The sequence below is a fragment of the Alosa pseudoharengus genome, unplaced genomic scaffold (assembly GCF_046254945.1).
Source record: "Alosa pseudoharengus isolate Yale_2024_CS ecotype anadromous, Long Island Sound unplaced genomic scaffold, YU_APseudo_1.1 YU_APseudo_1.1_scf_11, whole genome shotgun sequence".
NCBI lineage: Eukaryota > Metazoa > Chordata > Actinopteri > Clupeiformes > Clupeidae > Alosa > Alosa pseudoharengus.
This window is the reverse complement of record NW_027468576.1, coordinates 12,079,291-12,103,023: the sequence shown is the minus strand read 5'-3', so window position 1 is coordinate 12,103,023 and position 23,733 is coordinate 12,079,291. Positions and strand designations below refer to the sequence as shown.

General features: G+C 42.9%; 3 protein-coding genes across 3 annotated transcripts; 1 reads left to right on the top strand and 2 right to left on the bottom strand.

Moving 5' to 3' along the window:
- The first annotated feature begins 322 nt into the window (after positions 1-322).
- Positions 323-11,719, top strand: taf4b (TAF4B RNA polymerase II, TATA box binding protein (TBP)-associated factor). The gene is made up of 14 exons (XM_076279242.1): positions 323-860; positions 999-1,099; positions 1,275-1,646; positions 3,390-3,515; positions 4,301-4,390; positions 4,495-4,611; positions 6,036-6,153; positions 6,348-6,447; positions 6,605-6,774; positions 8,570-8,700; positions 8,998-9,123; positions 9,457-9,513; positions 10,143-10,235; positions 11,585-11,719. Exons 1-14 carry the CDS (start codon positions 323-325, stop codon positions 11,717-11,719), a joined length of 2,274 nt encoding a protein of 757 aa, XP_076135357.1.
- Positions 11,720-13,146: 1,427 nt separating this feature from the next.
- On the bottom strand, positions 13,147-16,875 carry LOC143116734 (proteasome subunit alpha type-7-like). The gene is made up of 7 exons (XM_076278032.1): positions 16,677-16,875; positions 15,726-15,852; positions 15,464-15,588; positions 15,048-15,170; positions 14,775-14,894; positions 13,464-13,526; positions 13,147-13,382 (listed from the first exon to the last, which is right to left on the bottom strand). The coding sequence occupies exons 1-7, from the start codon at positions 16,776-16,778 to the stop codon at positions 13,284-13,286; spliced, it is 759 nt and encodes a 252-aa protein (XP_076134147.1). The 5' UTR covers positions 16,779-16,875; the 3' UTR covers positions 13,147-13,283.
- Positions 16,876-18,679: 1,804 nt separating this feature from the next.
- On the bottom strand, positions 18,680-22,090 carry LOC143116732 (tripartite motif-containing protein 16-like protein). Its single transcript, XM_076278031.1, has 6 exons — positions 21,630-22,090; positions 21,206-21,292; positions 20,813-21,046; positions 20,561-20,705; positions 20,403-20,459; positions 18,680-20,274 (listed from the first exon to the last, which is right to left on the bottom strand). The coding sequence occupies exons 1-6, from the start codon at positions 22,041-22,043 to the stop codon at positions 19,739-19,741; spliced, it is 1,473 nt and encodes a 490-aa protein (XP_076134146.1). The 5' UTR covers positions 22,044-22,090; the 3' UTR covers positions 18,680-19,738.
- Positions 22,091-23,733: the final 1,643 nt, after the last annotated feature.

Genomic DNA, 23,733 nt, shown 5'->3' with positions numbered 1-23,733 from the left:
TTCTCAATAAAAAATTAACACAAAGACATACCAAGGCAACAATTGGGCAGGTTTATCTTTTAATAGAATAATGTGTTCTAAGATTAAACTAATTGTGTAAATTGAACACGCGGTGAGCTGTGATAAGGGGCGTACACGAAGTGTGATCTCCCTCTCAATTCAAGCGTTAATCAAACGCTGTACAAACGTTTACGAGAGACTGAAGCTGATGGGGAATAGGATTTACATCACCAAAGCAGAACGCATCACTGATTCTTGATTTTTATGGATGCTGTAAACCTAGACAGACCGCAAAGCCAGGCAACTCCCATGGTAGCTCTTCATGTCTGCAAACAGCAGTTCAGAGTGCAGCCAAACACAACAGACATCTGAGAACGCGTGCCAAACTTCAGCAGATGCAGGCGCTGTGGAAACTTCAACTTCAAACGCTCCCTCTACGATTGAGGGAAGCGATGTAGCGCAACTAGCAAGTACAGACAGGCAGGCTTCGCCCCACAACGCCGCAGATGACGCCAGGCTCGGTAGCCATGACCCCAAGCCAAGCATTATCAGTAATGACAAAGCGGTGTCCAACACGCCGGCCTCTTCCTCGCACGGGCCATCGCCGCCAAGTACTGCGACTGGTGGTGGCACGGTGGTTCAGACAAATGTGTCACCCATCCAGGTTTGTCCGACTAGTAGTGTGGCGTCTCCTCGTATCTCAGTGCCAAAGGCCCAGACTACTCCCACTCAACCAACAATGGTGAAGACTGTCGCCCCTACTCCTCCAAGGACACCTGCACTAAAAACCAGTGTGGCCATGGTAAGGCCCCCACAAACCGCTTCAGTCCAGCTTCCTGCAACATTCCAGATCCCGCCGGGTAGGTCTACGCTTGCGCTGTCTCCTGCTTTACAATTACCTTACCACTGACATTATTGCCCGAGTCAGTTTCTGCAGTGCTGTCACCATGTTGTCAATATAAAATGTATTTGCCTTACGTCCTCTCTCTCTGTCGCAGGTATGGTGCTGGTGCGTAGCGACAGCGGGCAGCTAATGCTCGTATCCCAGCAGGCTTTAGCGCAGGCTCAGAGAGTCGTCAATAACCCAGGCCTGGTCCAGGTATGCGTTTTTGTGTGTTCACACAGGTGGCATATTAGTGTGCCGTATGCACTTTTCATAACATTTTATAGAAGGTATTTAAGTAAAGTAAGTATGTCTCTAAGTAAATGGATTATCAATGTATTGGCTGTACATTGGACATTGGATTTAATCGGCCTGGGGGTCTGTTTTTCAGCCATCTGCAGCCACTGTCATCAGGAAGCCAGGATCTGCCCCGATCATTAGAGTCTGCCCTCCTGTCAGCACTCCCAGGGCCACCTACACCATGGGGACAATTCCACCAAGGCCTAGCTCCACCACAGGGCCCACCTTACAGAGGCCCAATGCTGTGGGAAGGGTTGCCTACAGGCCCACCACAGCTGTGGGGACCATCACTCAGAGGCCCAGCTCCACCATGGGGACCAATACGCAGAGGCCCAGCTCTGCCGTGGGGACCATTCCCCAGAGAGCCAGCTCTGCCGTAGGAACTGTCCCCCAGAGACTCAGCTCAGTTGTAGGAGCAACTCGTCAACACATCACCTCCACTACAGGAGCCACCATCATTAAGGTAGAGTGGGCGCTGTTATCCACTATCATTAAAGTAGACCATGGCGCACACTGTGATCAGCCGTCTCAGAAAGCAGGGGTGTTGTGTTGCCAGACTGGTGGGTTAGAAAGTGGGCGTGTGTGATGAAGACATTCACAGGTAGCTAGGTAACCGCCTGAAAAGTCCCCCCAGAGACCGTAACCCTTCAGATTCTCTTCTCATGCATGTTACATCTTCTTTACGTAATGCACATTTAAAGTAGAACAGCCAGGTGTGGGTGGTTAGGGGGTCATACACAGAACCTTGTGCATCTTTAATTTGAGCTGGGTAGATATTGTGGCTTGTGATGGCAATTACAGCTTACTTAGGTTGCATACATATATATGAAATTCAGTTGTGTTGATTTGTTGACAGCCACAAGTAGTACCTTGAAGAGCGAAGTAGACTATTAGACAACTTTACCCTTTTCTGAAAGAGCCTTTTTTGTATTTTACTGCTATTCACTGATATCCTGAAGATAATTATATCCCTTTTCCTTTCTTTTTTTTAACAAATATGACATCAGGCTTCTGTAGCTGGACTCTCCACCACTCCAGCTGTGGGTCAGTCAAGCCACCCAGGAGGCCTCGCCCCCCGAATTCTTTCAACAAATGTCCCCACCAAACCCAAGACTGCTCCCTCCAATGCTGTTTCCTCGGTGAGCCCTCAAATTACCGAAATTAATTTTAGGAGATGAGTGTATTATACTCTCAGACTCAGTGGGCGTGCCTTTAGAATCACATTATTTGTTAAATTGTATTGATCCATCAGGTGTTATGATTGTCTCATTGTCTTACTGAAATTTTAACCGTGCAGATCCATGACACTGTGAAAGCAAAGACTGAATACGTTTTGATGTGCTGATACAATACAAAACAAAATCATGGAGAAAAAACATGAGACTGAATTAGGGTGTGATGATCATGGCGGTCCAAGCCCCCACTCAGGGCCGGATAAAACTGGTTTGACCTCCTGGCTAGAGTGAGATAAGACTAATGCAGAAGGAGTTGTCTATAAAGTTTCAATAAACTGCTAATTTAAATGGGCTTTTATTAAGGCCCAGATAGAGCTCATTATTTAAGGTTATGGCTGCTGTCATGGATGAGGTATATTTTTCTCTTAACTTACTGTAGAGTATGTGAGTGTCTGAAGTCTGGTGGTATACTTTAGAGTATGTGAGTGTGTGAAGTCTGGTGGTATACTATAGAGTATGTGAGTGTGTGAAGTCTGGTGGTATACTATAGAGTATGTGAAGTCTGGTGGTATACTATAGAGTATGTGAGTGAAGTCTGGTGGTATATGGAGTATGTGAGTGTGTGAAGTCTGGTGGCGTTTTCCATATGCCTGTTGGTTTACAGTGTGTTTCTTCTGTGGGCAATGGAATGCTCATTTTAATTTCTGCATGACAAATTCTGTAGTGTATTTACCTATCAGTTAATTCCCACAGTGCTGTCTTCACCAAACTCCTGTCAGGAGCCTGATGGTCCTGGCTTTCCTCTCCTCTTTCCCTCTCTTGTCTGAAATTGTGTGTTTAAACAGCACTATTTATGATTTACTTTCTGTTGTTTACAGGTCTGAAGAAAAGCACAAATATCACCGCTTTGAAAGGGAGCTACTGTGTGTGGACTGGCATATATGTTTTTCATGTTGCTCTACTGCTGTGGGTCCAGCACCTGCACGTTCTTGTGATGTGCACATCATTTTGAGAATCCTTTGTGTTTTAAGCAGCAGACCATTGAGAATGTGAAGAAGTGCAAGAACTTCCTGGTGACATTGATGAAGCTGGCCTCCAGTGGCGGTCACTCCTCAGACATGGGTATGAACGTCCGCAACCTGGTCAAAAGCCTGCTGGTACGTGGCCCCATGTTTCTACTTCCTGTCACGGCACCTGTGCTTCCTGTGTTCAGGCAAATAGGCTGGTTTGTATCTTAATGCTATGGAGAGGTTGGCTGTTTTGAAGGAAACCACTAGAGAAACACAACTGCTCCACTTTAGCCAGGGGCTTCTGACTCCCCTCCCCCCCTCATATGCCAGTAGCCTTCCGTTGGGCATTTGTTTTATTTGTTGACGCATATCTTTGTTTACATCCAGCCTATAGGGTGTTGGTACTATTACAGCTTTACCCTTAAGTCTTGCCATTAATTCAGTTTTCCCAAATATGCACACACATTTATTTAGTGCAAAGCCAGTATTGTGGACCACACCTACTTATCTATATGACAAAATGGATGTATTTTAGCCCTCAGCAATGCTGGTGTTAGCAGGCAGCTTAGTCCACTTAATGACTTCAATCTCTCAGCTCTGATGCTGGCATAGACATTGCTGTGCTCGTCACTTTTGTGAGGAGCTGAGGCAAATAGCGTCAAATATTTTTTGAAGTAATATTTTTTTTTTAGATGTTTGTATTTTCTGTCTACTTCATTGTTCAAACTGACAGCAAGACTGGTGGACATAATGCAGTCAACAAATGTAGAAATGTGTCACAAAATTGATGGAACATAATGCAGTGCTTTTGAGCCTTACAAAGCCATAGTGTAAACACCTGTGTGAGACACTAAATGGGTTTAGCCTTAGAAATGTGTGTGTGTGTGTGTGTATCTGTGTCTGTCTGTGTCTGTCTCTGTGTGTGTGTGTAGGATGGGAAGCTTGAAGCAGAGGAGTTCACAGAGAAACTTTACGCTGAGCTGAAATCATCTCCTCAGCCATACTTGGTGACATTCCTGAAGGTGAGAGGCAGAATCCTGCCGTTCCTGCCTTCCTCATACCTTATACTGTACCTCAGATGTACATCTCTTTCTCTCTCTCTCTCCCCCCTCCTCCTCCGCTCCAGAGGAGTCTCCCTGCTGTGCGGCAGCTCACCCCAAACTCCCAGCTCTTCATCCAGCAGTGTGAGCAGCCCAGTGCCCCGGCTGCCCCTCCTGCCCAGCCCTCCACCTCCGGTCAGCCAGTGAGGTCCACTCAGCTGGTAGCTACTCTGCCCTACTCTGCACCCTACACACACACACACACACACACACTCACTGACTGCATGGGCGTCTGTGGATATGCTTGGTGTTTTATGTATGCAGTCCTGTGTCTCTCTCTCTCTCTCTCTCTCTCTCTCTCTCTCTCTCTCTCTCTCTCTCTCTCTCTCTTTTTTTTTGTCCCACATGTACACACACAGACATACACAAACACTCTCTGCCAGTCACACAGTCTCTCCATCACTCAAGTCTTTCCCAGGAGTTAAACTAGTGAAAGACGCTAAGCAGTCTCTCTCTCTCTCTCTCTCTCTCTCTCTCTCTCTCTCTCTCTCTCTCTCTCTCTCTCTCTCTCTCTCTCTCTCTCTCTCTCTCTCTCTCTCTCTCTCTCTCTCTCTCTCTCTCTCTCTCTCTATTTCTTTATATCTTGTGCGCTCTCTCCCTCCCTCTTTCTGTCTGTGTTGTAGTGGAGTGTTCTGTGCTTAGTGGAGTTCATAATGTGTCATTTTCTTTCCACTTTGTCTTAATTACCCCTGTAACACTCTGTGGCTTGAGGGTAGGGCTAATTCACTTACAAACCGACACTCATCTATTTCCTCAAAGTACACATACTCATTCAGTCACTCACACTCTCTCTCTCTCTCTCACACACACACACACACACACACACACACACACACACTCACACTCACACTCATCACATCACATAAACAAAATGTTACCTAGTGTTTCCTAATGCAATACCATAAATTGCATTACCCTGTTCTATTTGAGAGTTTTGTGGAATTTCGCAGACATCCCAAAGCTCATTTGAGCAAGTGAAATTAGATTTCATAGCGAGTTTGCTTTCTAACACTGAGCCAGAGAGGTTCAGAAGGTTCAGTGCTTTGCATTGTGGGAAGTAGGAGGATGCTCAGGGCTGACTCTTCCATCTGTCACCTACTTGTCACAGTTGTCTCCTCTTATCTCTGAGATGTTTTGCTACGAGTGCTGGAGTCTGACCTCCTGCTGACATCCCTGTGTGGTTCCCTCTGTCTCGCTCTCATAATGTGACACTACAAGTAGTTTGGATTTCCCTTTGCAGCTCCTATGTGTCTGGCTCTGAACGTCTTCCCTTGTTCACGCTGTGATTAGTTCCACCGTCTCTAAGATGTTTTACATTGGCATTTACATTGCAATTATTCATTTAGCTGATGCTTGTAAGAAATTTACAATTTAGGACTAACATTCATCCTACCTCGCACAAATAAAAATAAAAAAATACATTTATTTATTTAAATAAATAGTACAAATACATAGTACCTCGCCAGCACCACAAGAGGATGTGAGTGTATAAGTTTAATAGCAGGAGGAGGAGGTTGTGTATGGGGATGAAGACGTTTTCCCTGAGAGCAGTTCTACACTTTTGCAGGTGATTCAGCCCCAGCAAACTGTGGTCATCAAGAAGCCTGTGACCTCACAACCTGCTGCCCAGGGAGGGGGTGTGGCCAAACACTTTTTGCTCCAGACCAACAGAACACCCACCACAGGTAGGACTTGCGTGTCCAGTGGGGAACAGGTATTGGTGTCTATTTGGACACTGTGACTGTGTTTTGGCCAAAACTGCCACTGTCTGAAATAGCCCACTTTCTCTCAGATTAGTTTTACTGGTATGACTGGGTATAGCAGTATTTAATTGAAGTTCTCTCTTTCTCTCTCCCTCTCTCCCTGTCCCTCTCTACAGGTGTGATAGTGGGGCCCTCAGCACAGATCTCAAAGTCGCACCCCGCATCCTCACTGCCCACTCTAAATCTCAGCTTTAAGGAGAGCACCGGCACCTTCCGGTAGTGACTACATGTGTGAGCTCACCACTCACTTCAGGTTGATGCTTTTAAATGTCTGTCAGTGTCTGCTTACAATAAACAGGCCACCTCTTTGTGTGTGTGTGTGTGTGTGTGTGTGTGTATGCCTGTCTATCTGTCTGTCTGTGTGTGTGTTTAGGGATGAGGATGACATCAATGATGTGGCATCCATGGCTGGCGTGAGCATTAGTGAGGAGAGAGCCCGTATCCTGGCAACCGGCGCAGAGTCGGTTGGACTGGTCGTTAGGTCTTGCCGAGACCAGCCATTTCTCTGTCCCACTGCCCTACGCACACGCATTACTCATACAGGTAAAGTGTGTGTGTGTGTGTGTGTGTGTGTGTGTGTGTGTGTGTGTGTGTGTGTGTGTGTGTGTGTGTGTGTGTGTGTGTGTGTGAGAAAGTGAGTATGTAATGAGTGTGGGATAGGGAGAGCTGGGATCAAGTTGTGCCTTCAAACCTCAACTAACAGAAAAAACTTCCACAACAGACTCTCACGTCTGCCTTTCTTATTTCAGCCGAGAAGCGGGAAAAAAAATCAAGATGGATGACATTGAAAGCTTTGATCAGCAAGTTTTTTTTTTTTCTCTTAGAGAGAGAGAGAGGGGGAGAGAGACGCAGGATGGCAGTGATGCAGTATGCAAATGAACTCTGAGTCAAAATAGAGAAGTAAGGAACAAAAGGAGAGAGGGGGTGGGGGGGTTGGGATGGGGTGAGGAGCGTGTGCCTTGAGGGAACGGGAGAGAGATACACTCCAGAGCGGAGGAGAGGAAATGAGAGCAGAAGACATGCCCTCATCAGCAGAATGCAGGAAGAGGGAGAGACTGCTCCAGTCAGTTTTATCATCTAGTTTCAATTGACATTTCGTATGTGTATGTGTGTGTGTGTGTGTGGCCTGTAGAAAGGGAATAGCTGTACTGAAGATCTCTAATGTTTTCTTTGTGAGGGTGAATGTTCTGTACTGTGAGGCCAAACAATAAGGGGGTGAGTGAGGACAACAGCTCCATACATGGATGAATTGATCTGTGTGTTTATCTCTCTCTCTCCCTCTCCCTCCCTCTCAAATTTAAATACAAAAAATACTTCACGAATGAGACATTCATATTTCCAAAGCAGTCATATAAAGTATTAGGGATATTGGGAATAAGAAATCCAAGTTTCTATATCACATACCATACATACAGCATATATCACAATAGAACGTACCATACATACAGCATATATCACAACAGAACGATGAAACGGAACATAAGGAATATAATAGCATTATTATATACAACTCTATTTTTAGTGTACTTGGTCAAGATTTGCCTCTACTTCGTATCTCTGGCAGAGAGGAAATACTGTCAATTTATACTCTCAATTTAGGGTCAGATAGAAATTCATTCTGCTTTTACTGGCAGTTTGGTGGACACCATCTGAGTTCAGTACCTGGGTGTTTAGTGCCTCAAAATGAAGTGTATTTTTGGGACTAGACTTTAGATGCATCCAGAATGTTAGTGCTCTTTTTTGGATAGGTATAGCCAATGGGTAAATGCTTAATTCTGCATTGTTGGGTGATTTTGTTTGGGCTTTCAGTATAGGTTTCTGTTGGATGCTTGTCCTATGCAGGGTACTGAGTAGACTACAGACCACGATTCCATATAACACTGTAGGCTGTGTAATGCTGTCGAATCATTTGCACCACATTGACATTGGTATATTTATATGGTATATTTATATTGTACAATTTAGATGTTATAGCATAGAGGGCTCTCCAGGCTTTTTTTATTGAGTGCATTCATTGCCAAGCTGAAACTTTCTGATGCAGTAATGGCCAGACCGAGGTAATTATACTGCATTGCGTGTGCTCAAAGACAGTGCTACAGAGAATGCTGCTGTGTTCCTGGCATCTAGGTTCTTTTGGAAAATCATGATTTTTGTTTTGGTAGGATTTGCTGCCAGGGCCGTACTTTGCCAGCAGGTCCAGGTGCTGCTTTAGGCCCTGTTCAGAGGCACCAGGTCATCTGCAAAGACCAGGAATTTGACTCTCTCTTTCTCTTTCTCTCTCTCTGTCTCTCTCTCTCTCTCTTTGTCTGCCTCTCTCTTTCTTTCTCTTTCTCTCTAGCCATGTCTGTAGGTGTGTGTGGTTTGGAAGGAGATGTTGTGGGTCTGGTGTCCCATGCCACTGAGGAGCGGCTCCGAGACCTGCTGGGAAAACTCTCAGTCACTGCACAACACCGCCACCTGCAGTTGAAGGTAATCACTAGCCACACAGACTCGCTCACTCAGTCACTCACTCTCGCACTCACACACGCACATATATACACAATCACACATACACACTCGCATATATACACACTCACACATACACACACACACATATATACACAATCACACATACACACACTTACACACACACACACTCATAGACCCTGTGTCCTCCCTCTTTATCTGTCTTTTATTTCATGTATACTTTGAAGGCAATAATACATAACCCCCCACTGTATATCACTCACACACACACACACACACACACATACACACACACTGCAGGACTGCTGGCAGTACCAGCAGGTGACCGATGTTCGGAGTCAGCTGCGCTTCCTGGAGCAGGTGGAGCGACTGCAGCAACAGCGCAGGGACGAGGAGGAGCGGGAGATGCTGCTCCGCATCGCCAAGGTAACCCTGCCTCCGAAGCACTCTGGGTACCGCACTCTATAGGAGCAAGGTACCCACTCACCTTAAACTATTGGGGTTCTGACCCCTCTTCACATTGGAAACTCGACCAGTTCAAATGTTGAATCTAGCACGTGGTTTCCCCACTGAATTCCAGACAGGGAAGGGAGATGATTTGTATGACATAGTTTATGGTAAATAATAATGATCCTTTCATGATCATAATGAATTAGTTTATGGTATATAATAATGATCCTGTCATGATCATAATGAATTAGTTTATGGTAGATAATAATGATCCTGTTATGATCATAATGAATGCCCTTCCTGCTCCAGAGTCGGTCCAGCAGGGAAGACCCTGAACAGCAGTGTCTCAAGCAGAAGGCAAAAGAGGTAAGGATAACTCTCTCCACCCATCCCCTCTTTCTTTCTCTCTCTCGCTCTTTCTTTCTCTCTTTCTCTCTCTCTCTCTCTCTCTCTCTCTCTCTCTCTCTTTCTCTTTCTCTTTCTCTTTCTTTCTCTCTCTCTCTCTGTGTGTATTACTTTCTCTCACTCTCTCACATAGAGTAGCTCTGGATTGAGCTCTAGTTATCTGGTCCCTTCCTCACACAGAATTCTCAAGCAGGTGTAAAAGCCTGAAGCATCACAACGGACAAGATTGTCTGTGAACTTGCAGTGTGTACTGTGTTTGTCATTTGAATAGGCTCAGCCTGGACCATGCCTCGTGCTCTTTATTTAACTTTAGTGTTTTAATATACAGCTAGGGTATTTGACTATTTAAGGCACATGCAGTTTTGTGTTTGTGTTTAACATATATGTGACCTGAATGGACTGGCTGCAAATGCCCTATACATGCAAATGTCATCTAGCGCTCCCAGCAACAATCAAAAAGAATGAAGAATACCCTGTCACCACCATCTGCCGGTCACAGTCTCTCCGTCACTCAAGTCTTTCCCAGGAGTTAAACTAGTGAAAGATGCTAAGCAGAGTCTCTCTCTCTCTCTCTCCCTCCCTCTCCTCAGATGCAGCAGCTGGAGTTGGCTCAGGCCCAGCACAGGCAGGCTAACCTGGCAGCTCTCGCTGCCATTGGTCCCCGCAGGAAGCGCCCCCTGGAGGTGACTTTGTGTATGTGTGTGTGGTTGTGTGTGAGACTGATGTAGCCAATTGAAGTCAGTTCTATCTAATCAGAGGTGGGAATTTCACTGCAGTAGCTCGCTCATTTTGACATTTTTTTTTCCCTTTTCATCTTTATGGTTTTCGTCCCCAGGCTGCTTGGCTCTGTGAGGCATTAATGCTGGTTGCTAATATGTGTGGGTGGGTAATTGTATGTGTGTGTGTGTGTGTGTGTTTTAATTTGTTTGTAATTCTCCATTTATTTGATTCTACTCGCCCCAGGCTGCTATGCTAATGATGTTGGGGTTTTGCCTACGTGCGAGGAGGCTCAGTGGATGAAGGAAGGAGAGGAGGGGGAGAGAGGGAGAAGGAGAGGGAGAGAGAGAGAGAGGGGGAGAAGGAGCGGGAGACGAGGAATGAGCACATATGCCAACAAATGGGGAGTCGCCGGGGCCTAATGGAGAACACTTTGGCTTCTTGTGTAAATTACAAATATCACTCAAAGGCTCAAAACAAGACAACTGCAAAGGCCGTACACAGCAACTCAGCCAGAAGAAAATGTGCTTTATTTTATTGCCAATTGGTGATCACGTGTCCATGAACCAACAAGGAATTAAAATGTGACAGCCTCTCACCTGAGAACATGGGACCAGTCGTAATGGTGTGCATTTGAGTATTGTGCTGTTTGGAGTATTGTGCTGTTGCTCTGATTTACTGTACTGTGTTGCATTGTGAAAAGTATGTTTTATTCTGAGATTGCTGCTGGTTTATTCTTGTTTTTTAAAAAGAAAAACATTCCCCTGTTGCTACTAATCTTCTCAAGTTTCCTCCTGTAGAGTAGAATAATGAGAGATTTACTTCCAGGAGAAATAAAGAAAGGGATTCTTGGATACCATAAGACAGTCCATGCCTGAGAAATCTTAACACACTCACAGTGGCATTGCCATTGGTCTCCTTTAAGTCACAGAGTGGTTGAGCTGTATAGTTCGTATAGTTCATATAGTCTATGTTGCTCTGAAACTAACCACATAAGGCCCTTACTTCTCTCTTGCTAGCCAATTGAAATCAAGAAAGGGGCGGGACCTACACTATCAACAATGTTGGTAGTGAGTGACCAAAAAGACGTGCTGGCAGACGGTTTTGGTAACATAGCAACAATAAACACTTGACCGAAGCGCTCTGAAAATGAGGTTGAGGGCGCCGTCACTGCAAAAAATGCGATTGGTGGACACAGGCCCTAATGCTCAAATTGCAACATCACAACATGAAACCTCAACAAGTGGTAGATAAGAGTGGCCCTGTCTGTGTGAATCACGTGTGTGTGTGTGTGTGTTTCTCCCCCCTCTCCCAGGTTAGCAGTGCTGTGGGTCAGAGGAGCACGTCTAGGCCTGTGTTGCGGGTCACGCTCAGGGATCTCATCTTCTGTATGGAGCAGGACTCCCATCTGTCCCATTCCCTTCTGCTCTACAGTGCCATGCTGAAGTAATCTCTGGACACAGACAACTGTTCCAATGGAGCCAGACAGCCTGTGGAGCACTGCCATTGGACAGCACTTTCTATTTGTGTTTCATGAGGAAGAGATGTGCATTGCACAACATATGCTATAATTTCAAGTTATTTATGTATATTATGTAAACATTTCAATGTTGTGTTCCATATGAAATGTGTAATATGTTTATTTTTGACACTGAACATGATTATTGCAGCTACTTTCAAGGTCTGGTGCTTTTTTCCCCCTCTTATTTTGTCGCAAGAAAACATTTCTTCTTGTTGACTTTAATATGTATGTGTGTAGGGGCTTTTCAATGTGGACTGCTCCCTCTCTGCCTGTAATGGCCATAGAAAGGAAATGGCCACTGCTCTTATTTATTATGCTCCCTGCCCTATTAACTTTGCAGACTACCTATAGCAATCTTAATAAGATGGAGCCATAGCTGTTGGCATTCAGCAATCTAGCAAAAGAGTATGGCATGGTCCATTTAATAAACTGCCAGTAGCACACATCTTTCTCCAGAAATGGTACACAGAGTCCCAGATATATAAATAGTCTGCACTTCTCAGCTTGCTGAATACAGCTGAAGTGAAGGAGATATCAATGGAATATAATGAGTGGCTAGAAGCACAGTGTCAGGAGGAGTACTAAATAGATTCTAAAGTTTAGGGATAGGTGGTGTCAGTCTATTTCAAAATCAATATACCAATTTGGACTTTGCTAGTACTGGTGAGATTTAAACAAAGTAAAACCTAGCTTGAGTTGCTGCAGCCGACAGCTAGAGCAGCCATACCCCCAAAGTATAGCACTGTAGCTGTCACTCATTTTGGTCTCTGCACCCGATGCTGACCCGACACCTTGCTTCAATTTTAGACCAAAGCGTCTAGACTGTGTTCCAATTTACATAGTTCTGTACTTACAATACCTAATACGCACTCATACTAGGTATTGTAAGTATAGAAGTATGCAAATTGGAACACAGCCCTAGTGTTTCTTGTGTCCTCACCAATTTATTTCCCCCCTCTCCTTGTACCTACTCTACCCCTTGATCTTATGTCAACTAAAAATACCCCATGGAATATACTCAGAGGTAAACAATTCTTAGTGAACTCAATTTCTTTGAATTTAATTCATTATTGATCATCCGTCTGTTCAAAACACTTCACTGCCTCTGAGCTGCAGATCAAAGATGGAATGTTCCGGCACGTTGACAGCGCGTCTGATGTCAGGCGAAGACCAGGGGGATTTTTCACAGTATGCCTCTCCGTAAAATGTTCTGAACCACAAGTGAACTCCCTGAACATGCTCTCACACTTGGTCTTGTTTGTGTATAGACATGAAGCTTTCACCCTATGTATCCACAGCCCCAGTGTTCAGGTGTGTCCCTCCTGGTGGTATGCATTCAGAGAATACAACACAGATTTACAAACTAGAAAATAAATGTTTATTGAGCAGCTTCCATGTTCCAACAGCTCACTCTAAACACGCAACAAACAGACCCACCGGCCAACCAGGACAAAGACCGGGCAGGTAAGACGGCCAAGCAGATGGTCCAGATCTATGTTGCAGGCTTTTTCTGCTTCTTCTTCTCAGCCTCCTCCTCTTTCTCTTTCTCAATCTCAGTCACCAGCGTCTCAATCTCTTTGGATTCCAGAAGCTGTGTAAGAAGAGACACGTAATTAACACGTACGTACACACATACACAAGTTGCATCAGTGAGGATATGGGGATAGCTTGCCTTTAGTGGTTGGTTTCTCCTGATGATTGCCAGCTCAATGTTCTTGCCTCCTGACTGAACAACCTGTGGGGAAGGCATAGAGATCAGAGGCATATCATTTCAATCTCTCGTGCTGTGTTCCAGTTCGCATAATTCTGTACTTACAATGCCTAATATGCATGCACAAGTGTTTTAACAGCGTTTTAAAAACACCAGTAATGTTATGTTTAAATGTTAGGATCGTCATTTCTGTTAAGTGCACAAAGTTGGTGTTTGATTTGAGACGACCCTACCCTGTTGAAATTACACAGTTGAAACCCCAACAGCCACTTCCTAAGGCTATTTTACAAGCACAAAGACCTGCTCAGAGTGCGAGGGTCTTTAAAATAGAAATCCGGCAATTTTTCACATAGATCTCCGTTTCTCAAGATCACCAAGTCCTGTCGGTACGAAAAGAAAAATCGTTTTTTACCTAGCTCGAGTTGCTGCAGCCAACACCTAAAGCAGCCAGGCAGCTACGGTGCTACCTCTGGGGGTAAGTTCATGAGCTTACTCCCCATGTTCATGCCCCCAGATGATAGCGCTGTTTTCTTTCATACCCCCAGTACTCGTTGACCTTGAGAAACAGATCTATGTGAAAGATTTCTCCTTTAACTGTCTGTTGGCCTTAAGTATAAGTATATATTCTCTTTTGATCCCATGAGAGAAATTTGGTCTCTGCATTTATCCCAATCTGTGAATTAGTGAAACACACTCAGCACACAGTGAGCACACAGTGAACACACAGTGAGGTGAAGCACACACTAATCCCTGTGCAGTGAGCTGCCTTCAACAACAGCGGCGCTCGGGGAGCAGTGACGGGTTAGGTGCCTCAAGGGCACTTCAGCCGTGCCTACTGGTCAGGGTTTGAACAGGCAACCCTCCGGTTACAAGTCTGAAGCGCTAACCAGTAGGCCACGGCTGCCCCCAACTTTGACTAAGTTTCATGTACGTGTCCAACATTCAGGTCCTTCTCTGAACCGCTGACCATTACAACAATGGGCTCATTTATATGACATGCAGCAGGCAATGTGCCATGTCCTGTATCTACGAACTACAGCTCATTTCAATACTATTTCAATTTCTATTACAACAAAATTGCAAATTAACGCCTGCTTTTCCTTGCTTGCACCCTGCACTGTCAATTAATCAGCCTTATCTCGCTGTGTGGATGCCACAACATCTAAGATGGTTTGTATTGAGCACAAATTAGTGCTCAGTGTCTCATATATGAGAAATTCCTGAATATTATTAACACATGACACTTTCAATGAGGTAGTATGTTCATGTGACCTCCAGCAGTGCTTTGATGGCCAGCTTGATGGCATCGTTGTCAGTGGAAATGGCCTCCTCTGTGTAGTTTTTCTCCAGGAATTCTCTCACGGTCTTTGCACTGCGCCCAATGGCATTTGCCTGAGTGGAGACATCACAAGCACCTAGGTTAGCATCGATTTGTGCATGTGGGGAGGGAGAGGGAGAGTGCATCGGCATATGCCGCCCCACACTTTCCCTCAGTCAATATTTCATGTATGAAGAATCATGAGAGGAGAATACGGCGTTTCTCACCTTCCAAGCATGGTAGGTTCCAGAGGGATCAGTCTGGTAGAGCCGAGGAGTCCCATCGTAGTCAAAACCGACAATTAGGGCAGATATCCCGAATGGTCTCCTGCCATTACTCTGGGTGTAGCGCTGGAAGGACACAAGGGAAAGAATAACAAGTTACTAGAACGATCCACAGTGAGACTGCAAAAGACACAGTGGAGAATGTAAATGGGAGGGCAAATGATAAGGGAACTACAGCTACAGCAGTGGATGAAATGGTCATAAATTTGAATGAATGGGTTTTTTTATTTTTAGGTTTTTGCTTTTTTGGGGGTTTGTTTTCGCTTTTGCTACCATTTACTCACACCAAGCCATCAACTGCACTTGTCAGTTGTGGTGGGGAGGGTGATAGGATTTTGTTTCTGAATCCTGTAGTTTACCTGTTTGAGTGTTGCAATGTAACGTGTGATGTACTCCACAGTAACAGGGTCCTCCACTGTTAGCCTATGGCTCTGGCATTCCACCCTGGCTCTGTTGATAACGATACGGGCATCTGCCGTCAGGCCTGCAAGCACAGAAAGAGACAACAACTTCACTGCATCTGCAATTAATGAAAACTGAGAATTTTAAGGTTGGGAGAAATCAGTTCCTAGATAAACAATACAAGACGGACAGTTGCACTCAAATATTATGATGCAGTACCTGCAAAGGCCATACAGACATGCTCATCCAGCGCACAGATCTTGCGGACCGTCCTCTCCTCCTGCAGCTTGGCCACGGATTTCTTTTCAACACCCAGGACCACAATGTCCTTCCCACGAATACCCACCTGGGAACAAAGGGGAACATTAGGTTATCTCTCTTAGACATGACGCAGGTTCAGTGAGGTTGGTGTTTAAATGTCCAAATGAAGATGAGATAATAGCAGCTAACTAAAAGCTAAAACTTCTTACAAGTTAGCCTGGATGTGGACAGTGGTCCCATCACCTGGGTACATTGTTTTGACAATATATATATATATGTTTCCATGCTGACATTAGAAGAAACAAAAACTCAAAATACTCAAGACTGGTATTTGTCGCTTTGACTTTAATAAACATTACGCTAAATATTAGTTTCAAGTCAAAGAGTAACAATGATATCTCATGATGCCAAACTCCTTCAACTGCGGCATGTTAGCATCATAAACAGGGACAACTAACCAACTATCTCAGTCCATTAAACTAAACCAAACCATTGATTATATGGCTGCACAATATTGTGTATGTGTCTGTGATTAAAACAAAACACATAATTAAGTGTATTATTCTCAATAAGTGTAGATGGCTAACTGTTAGCTAACGTTAGCGTCTGGCTGCCCTAGCTAACGTTACAACATGCAAGTCATGATCAGCTAGCACGTTAGCTAGCTGCTACCTTGGATAAGTTGGCTATTCATTCAATGGTGCAGAAGTGTGACAAAATTGACAGAACTGCTTTACCAAGCACACATCGGCAGAAAGTTCAAACTCGACAAAGGGGTATATAACTAAGGTTAACGTTACCTTGCAATCACTTCAGTCATTACACAGCTAATTTAGAGCTTGTCTAGCTTGCTAAAGTAGGTAACGTTATCCGCAATCAGTTGCAACGAAGTTCACTAGCCACTCTTACCGCAGTTGACCCTTTTTTCACGGCTTCCTGTGCATATTCCACTTGAAAAAGATGTCCATCAGGAGAGAAAACCGTTATAGCTCTGTCATATCGCGCAGCCATTGCGCTACAATAGTGTCAGCGAGTTAACTTCAGACAAAAAACCTATGTGTTATCGTGCCTGTTTCCAGGCTGTTAATATGAAAAGGATGCGCAGGCGTGAACTTCTTCTTTAGTATTGAGTTCACAGACTTCAGTGTAGGCCTACTGCTGCCCTCTGCCGGAGACCGAAAGCGGTGGCGGGGGGCCACACATGAAGAAGAAAAAAACTGACATGACGAGATTAAACTTGAGATTTCGAGAATAAAGTTGAAATATCATGTCGACTTTAATCCGACGTGTCGACTAATGGAGTAATGGAGATTTGTGCATTTGCTAAAAGCAGGCATATCATGAGCAGGGGTAGACATTACAGTTTTTTCACTATCACTGTTTACGCACATTTTCGAAACTCTGTGTCTATTTTTTCAAAACCCTACACACAAAACCCTCAATTGCCCACACAAAATGCCTCACAATCTCCAGCAAAATGTCATAAACACATCTCTAAAGCAAACATTCGCCTCACATTATAAACACTTTTGTCATTATATGACATTTTGGATAGGCTACATCATGACATGTTGCTCAAAACCTAAAGCTCTTCTGTCTTTCATAGGCTTTATGTATTTCCATAAAAGAGTGAAAGTTATAGTATCTACACATAGAAGTTGAAATAGTAAAAAATGCAAGCAATATTGAAACCAAAAATAATGATTTTTCCCAAATAATTTGCTGTTGCGAATACAGCATTTTACAGCCAGCAAGAAAAAAACACAGTAAAATACAATGATCACCAGATGAACATGGAGTTTTGAAAAAGCTGACGGAAATGACTGACTATCTCTAATTACTTTGCTTTTTCCAAAGAAAAGTGTGTGTGATACAAGATTTTACAGCCAACAAGAAAAAAGGAACCACAAGGCAAAACACAATACCACAAGATGCACATGGGTTTCTAAGAAGCTGATTTTGCCAAAGACAGAAATGCCTCCAAAGAAAGAAAATAACTGACTATCAAATTACTTTGCTTTTTCCATATTCATAGGCCTATACTAAGGCAATGGTTGGATGGTGTTCAGTAAACTAATGAGTGTTTGTACATTTAGGACTGAGTGTCAATAAGTGGCGGATAAGTGTGGCATTTTGATAGGCTGTGTTTGAAAGACGAAATCAAGTTACTTCTTGTTAGATTTCTGTATGTTAGGTAGAGAATTGTGGGTGATGTTTTGCAAAATGTGTGTTAGGAAATTGAAAACTGATTCTGGCACTGAGAATAGTGTATAGTTTTGCAGATTTGGTGTGGGGTTATGGTGTTTGAAAGATATGTTTAGAGAATTATGTGACAAGCAAAACTTTAGTGTGTAAGCAGTTGAAAAAACTGTAAATATAACTTGCTTCCCATAGCCTACACTGATTTGGTTATGTTTAGAACTGTTCAGTTCAGCTGACTCATGGAGTCAGTTATCAAGAAAACAACTGTCGTGTTACAGTCCTTCATGGGAGAATATAGCCAACTACTCACAATTTAGAAATGACTCATCACACTACAGCATACATTTCCCCTTAAATGCCCTGCTCCTAACTCCTCTTGACAAACATTCCAGTCTTAAATGACCACAGAACACATGTTGTTACCATGAAGCAGCTGCCTGACAGTCATAGACTTGAGATGATTGTTGAGATGACAGTAAAACAGCATTTATGCAAATGGATGTGGTATAAGAACACACCCGATTCAAACTAATTAATTTTCTTGCCTCTGTTAATCTTAGAGGAAGTATTGTGTACATTTCACAGCAGGTTTTGCCATCACCGCTTCATAATAAAGGTTGAATAGAGATTAAAAAGCCAAAACATAACCAACTTCAGATTCTTTTCTTTTGTTTTATTTTATAAGAGCAAACGTGAAAACAGTTCTGACAGTTAACTAAGTATTCTTGAGTTTCTCTAATTCTGTATTACAAAGTCACAGGCAGGTCAGGAAAGAGGGGCTATTATTTGCATATGATGAACTTCTACACGTTACATTTATTTGATTATGTCAACCTTTTCAGCCTAGGGGTCAGGACAGTGTAGCGAAAAGAATGAGAGATTCCCTTCTCCTGTCCCAAGCACAAAACCACAAGAGTTTTTATATTGCATTTACCGGTATTTACAAAAACAGTAAACAGGCGGCAAAATAACTAAGACTAGCTATTTGGAGTAGAACTAGTTGAAAACAAAAACCTAAAATTAAAAACAGAAACTAACCTCACTCCCTAACAAACCAAAACAGGAGAAAACAATATATGTAAAACAAAACAACTCCCAACTAAGCCTAAACTAAATGTATAAGGCTATTCACAAAAACAGAAAAGAAAATAGAAATGTTATTAGTAAGCTTATGTAACACACTATAAAACTATAAGAGTAAGCTTACAGCACATCAACAGGGAGTACTTCTCTTGCTATGTAAGTGAGTGTGCGTGTGTGTTTATTTGATTGTATATGTGCTTCTCTCTCTCTGTGTGTGTATGTGTGTGTGTTCGCTCATGTGTGTGTGTGTGTGTGTGCGCGCATGTGTGTGACAGAGGCTTTTTATCTCGGCTGAAAGTACATTTCAACATGAACATTTGAATTTCTCTACATCCCCTACCCGCAACCCTTCACTAAACACCACCATCTACTGTATGCACACACATAACATTTAGTGCAGTTCAGAACATCACAGCCGAAGATAGTGGTGCTTAAAGTGAAATGTTTTTTCATCATGGTGTGGTCATCTTGGGTGCAGTGGTTATTTATTCAGTGAAAACTGCATTTGGCCGGCTTTCATGGGCTCATCAAGGGGAGGAGTGGCCCCTGGGGACCAAACGCAATATGCCCACCAAGTGTTATGTTTCCCGGGAATCGTTAACCAAACATTCTGGGGGAAAAACGTTTTGACTACTCCTAACTCTACCACTAGCAGCTCATAAATATGTTAGGACGTTACAGTTGAACTAAACAAGTGGGTTGTAAATATTCACAAAGGATCCTATGTGAACTCCAAAGCCTATATAGAGAGGCTCAGTGAATGTGGTCTTAACTCTGTGGATAAGAATCATGGGCTCTGAGACTTGGTAGAAAGACAGAGTTCCTGCTGTGTGATCTACATAAACACCTATTCTAGAGGAACTGGGGATCGGAGGAAACTGAATCTCCTTGTTGTTGTGCTTAAAAGAACAAAATAATGGAGTGCACCGCAGTCTCCAGGACTGCTCATTATATCCAAATAGGCTCACATAGCCACTGCCTTTCCTATTGATACCTTTATAAGAGACTGCCACAATGGCACCATTTCGGCCACTCCACTGTACCTCCCAGAAACACTGGCCTGAAAAAGCCTCCTTACACAGCACCTGATAGACATAATCAAATCTGTCGGGGTGGTCAGGATATGGCAGGGTCAAGCTGGTGTGTTCCACTTCTGAGTTTTCTTTGGATAGCAACAGTGAGCAGTGTACTGTGTTGGGATCCAATGTGAGATGACAAAAGTCTGATAGTGAAAAAAAAAACACACTTTCTTAATGACCGATGACCAGTGAAGTACTGACTGTCAAAAAGACAGCTGTAAATCTGATCCATAATGTATTGTGGGTGCTAAGCATGACATGCAGGACTTACATTTCAGAAACTCCTTTCTGGTTCTAGGCTCCAAGGTGATGATCGGAGTGTCTGTAACTGTTGGAATAATGGATGTTGTGGCAGTGCAAATACAGTATAGCATACATCCTGCATAGGTATACATATGAGGTATATCACTAAACATCCCTAATGCTTACTTTTTGCTGCAATCTTCTCCACTTCTGCGTTGCAAAGGTCCAGTATTTTCTGTTTCATCTCGGAGACCATATTCAACACATCTCCAAAGGAAATGTTTGGTTTGTATGTGGACGACTGGCTATTTTTAGATCCTGAAAGCGTTACCTAATGGAGAAAAAAAAAACATGACAGACAGATCAGTTTGGAATCTGAAATTCAAGAACATATTCACCTTGTTTTTTTAATTGATCACTGAACGTAATGTGTGTAACCTGGGAGGCATAAACATCATCGCCTGTCTCTGAGGGTTGTTCCAGCTCAGCTGCTCGCCTTCTTAGATCCGCAATCTCCTCCGCCAGTTGCTTAACGAGTCCCTCTGCCTGGTCCAGCTCAGTCTTCTCCTTGTCCCTGATCTGCTGGGTGAGCTCTGATGGTATCTTCTCAATGGAATGGATGAGCTCAGTGAAGATCCTCTTATTATATTCTATCATTGCTTGTGCAGAGCCCTATAAGACAGACACAGACAGACAAGGGGTTTCCCAATGAAGCATATACTTGTAAGGCATGTGGGGTGGCATATACTAAGTGAGGAGTTTCAGAAGGGAAAAATACTTGGTAACTCTCAGAAACAGCAGAATCCCATAGATATTGTTGTACATACTAACCTTCATGTATTTGACAGCCTTCCCCAGTGTCTGTAGATCTTTCTCTTTCTCTGTGATTCTGTTGGAAATGTATGTGTGAAGTTGTCTCTGTTGATGAAATAACAATATTGTATGGCTTATGATTCATAGGTTCAAAAACATGTTTATTAACATAACAGCATAGCAAGGATGGACTTTTTTCTGTTATTCCTTATGGTAGCTTATACCCAAAAGTGCCTTACAACAATAATAACAATAGCATAGATAACTTTAGAATAACAAAATATAAATAGCCTACTACTACTACTACTACTAGTACTACTACTACTACTACTAATAATAATAACAATAATAAATAATAATGTTTAGAAAGTATGATTAAATTAAATGTCTAATTATTTATCCCACATAATTATTTATCCCACATATGACTTTTAGACCTTACCTGTTGTTCACTGTGATGTCCTGAATGCTGTATTTCATGAACAGCATAGTGGCTCTCACAGAAAGATATCCGACACAAAAGACAGCTCACAAAGGCATTTCTCTTTCTTCCAGTGCACTCAAAACATGTTGTGTTTCCCAGTTCAGTAGAAGGATGAGGAGTTTCCTGAATTCCAGAGTGATTTAGCTTCTCAAGCACCTCAGCTAACATAACATTTCTGGAAAGAATTGGTCTTGATGTAAAGGTTTGCCTGCATTCAGGGCAGCTGTAAATGGCCTTCTGATCCTCCTCATCCCATGCTTGATTGATGCAGCCCATGCAGTAACTGTGTCCACAAACAATAGTCACTGGACATTTCAGAAAATTCAGACAGATTGGACAACTGAACATGCATGAAGAAATAGCCTCTGCCATTATCAGCACAGATCAGAGGTTGAGGCGAAAAAAGCTTACAGAATTGGTCAGAGGTATAGCTATGTCTAGAGTTCTTATTCACAAATGCAGACCAATCACAATGATGCAGACCATAACAGGAACAATGGCTTCACCACATTTTTTTTTAACCTGAGATGCATGATCTCGTTGGTGTTTACAAAGAATTCTCTCTGTGGTTGTGTGGTTATTTCTGGGGAGATCCACTGAGGCTCGAGGCCTGTGTGGAGACATTGCTTATCTGTGTCAAGACCTCAGTGAGTGAATAGATAAACAAATTAATAAATTAATAAGCACATTTCTGTTAAGAAAAAAAAAGACAATATTGAAAAAAGCACATTTGTCCATTCATTAAATACTTATCATGTAGGTTAGTTTCAACAGTTTACTTGTAAAAAATCTCCAGTGGCCTCTTCTAGAAGCATCTAGAAGAGATACAAATTTGCTACTTTAATAGCCTATTTCACTGGATTCCTGATAATAACCAGTCCATGCATGCATCCTATTTTGACCATGAGATGAGGCTAATAGGAACTGTGTCAACCACATCCTCACTTTGGGCAAAATGTTTTGAGTTTTGTAGAGGTGACAGGAAGCAGAGTGGGTTTCGTGCTTACTGGAATAGAATACCAGTGTTGTGCTCACGCACATCAAAATGAAGTAGACCACAGTGGAAACTTTTACAAATGTCTTCAGGCAAGGGCCACACTTCATTTCATGGTCTCCAATTTCAAGTGCTTCAAGTAGTGTTGTAGTACTTGGGTCCGGTCTTGGTTTCGAGACCACATCTTCACTTATGCTGCCTCGTTTTGGAATTGAAAGTGATGTCTCAGACTAGACCCAACTAGAGCAGACTCATATTTTTGGGGGGAGACCTTTTTTTTTTATTTTACCATTGATACCAGTAAGTTCGGAATGGCACCCAGGCTAATCATGGTACAGACTTTATGTTTGTATATTAAGGTGAAATTAAATATATTTTCTCATTGCTGCTTAACTCTCCTAAGGGAGGTTTAGGAGAAAAGGGTGAGATCACATTTCCTTAGATGGTTGATCAGTGGTATTTTTAACTTAAGCCATCAAATTCCAAAAGTCTCTGCTAATCTCATGAGAGGTGACCTTGGAGCTTCTGGACATAATGTCCAAACTTCTCTATATGTAGTTTAACAGTGTCCATATGATTTAATGTAGGCCTAATTTGTTTTCTCCACTGATATTACACAAATATATGCACACCCACAGTTTAGTAGCCTACAGGTATACCAGAATGGAAGTTTCAATACACTGCTTAGTGCCAATGAACCAGCAATGAACTATTGTACATGAGAGGCTATACAGAATGTAGGGCTGTTCAGCAAGTTGATACGCGCTCTGTAGGTCGTAGTAAGCCTACGCCTCTAGCGACGGACGTAAAGGTGTTAGCAAATGCAGCTAAACGTTAGCCAAACTGTCAAAATTAAAGTCCCACAAAACATCAGGTTGCAGGAATAAAATGAGAATAATTAGGCCTACCACTAATTAAGGATTCGGCTAATAATTCACAAATAAAACACATTGCGACATGAAATCGGTAAACTTGAGATGGACCTGATGAAGTTTTTTGAAATAAACAAATTAGGGAAATAACAAATTACAAAGGCAAAGAAACATTATTATAACCACTATTATCATT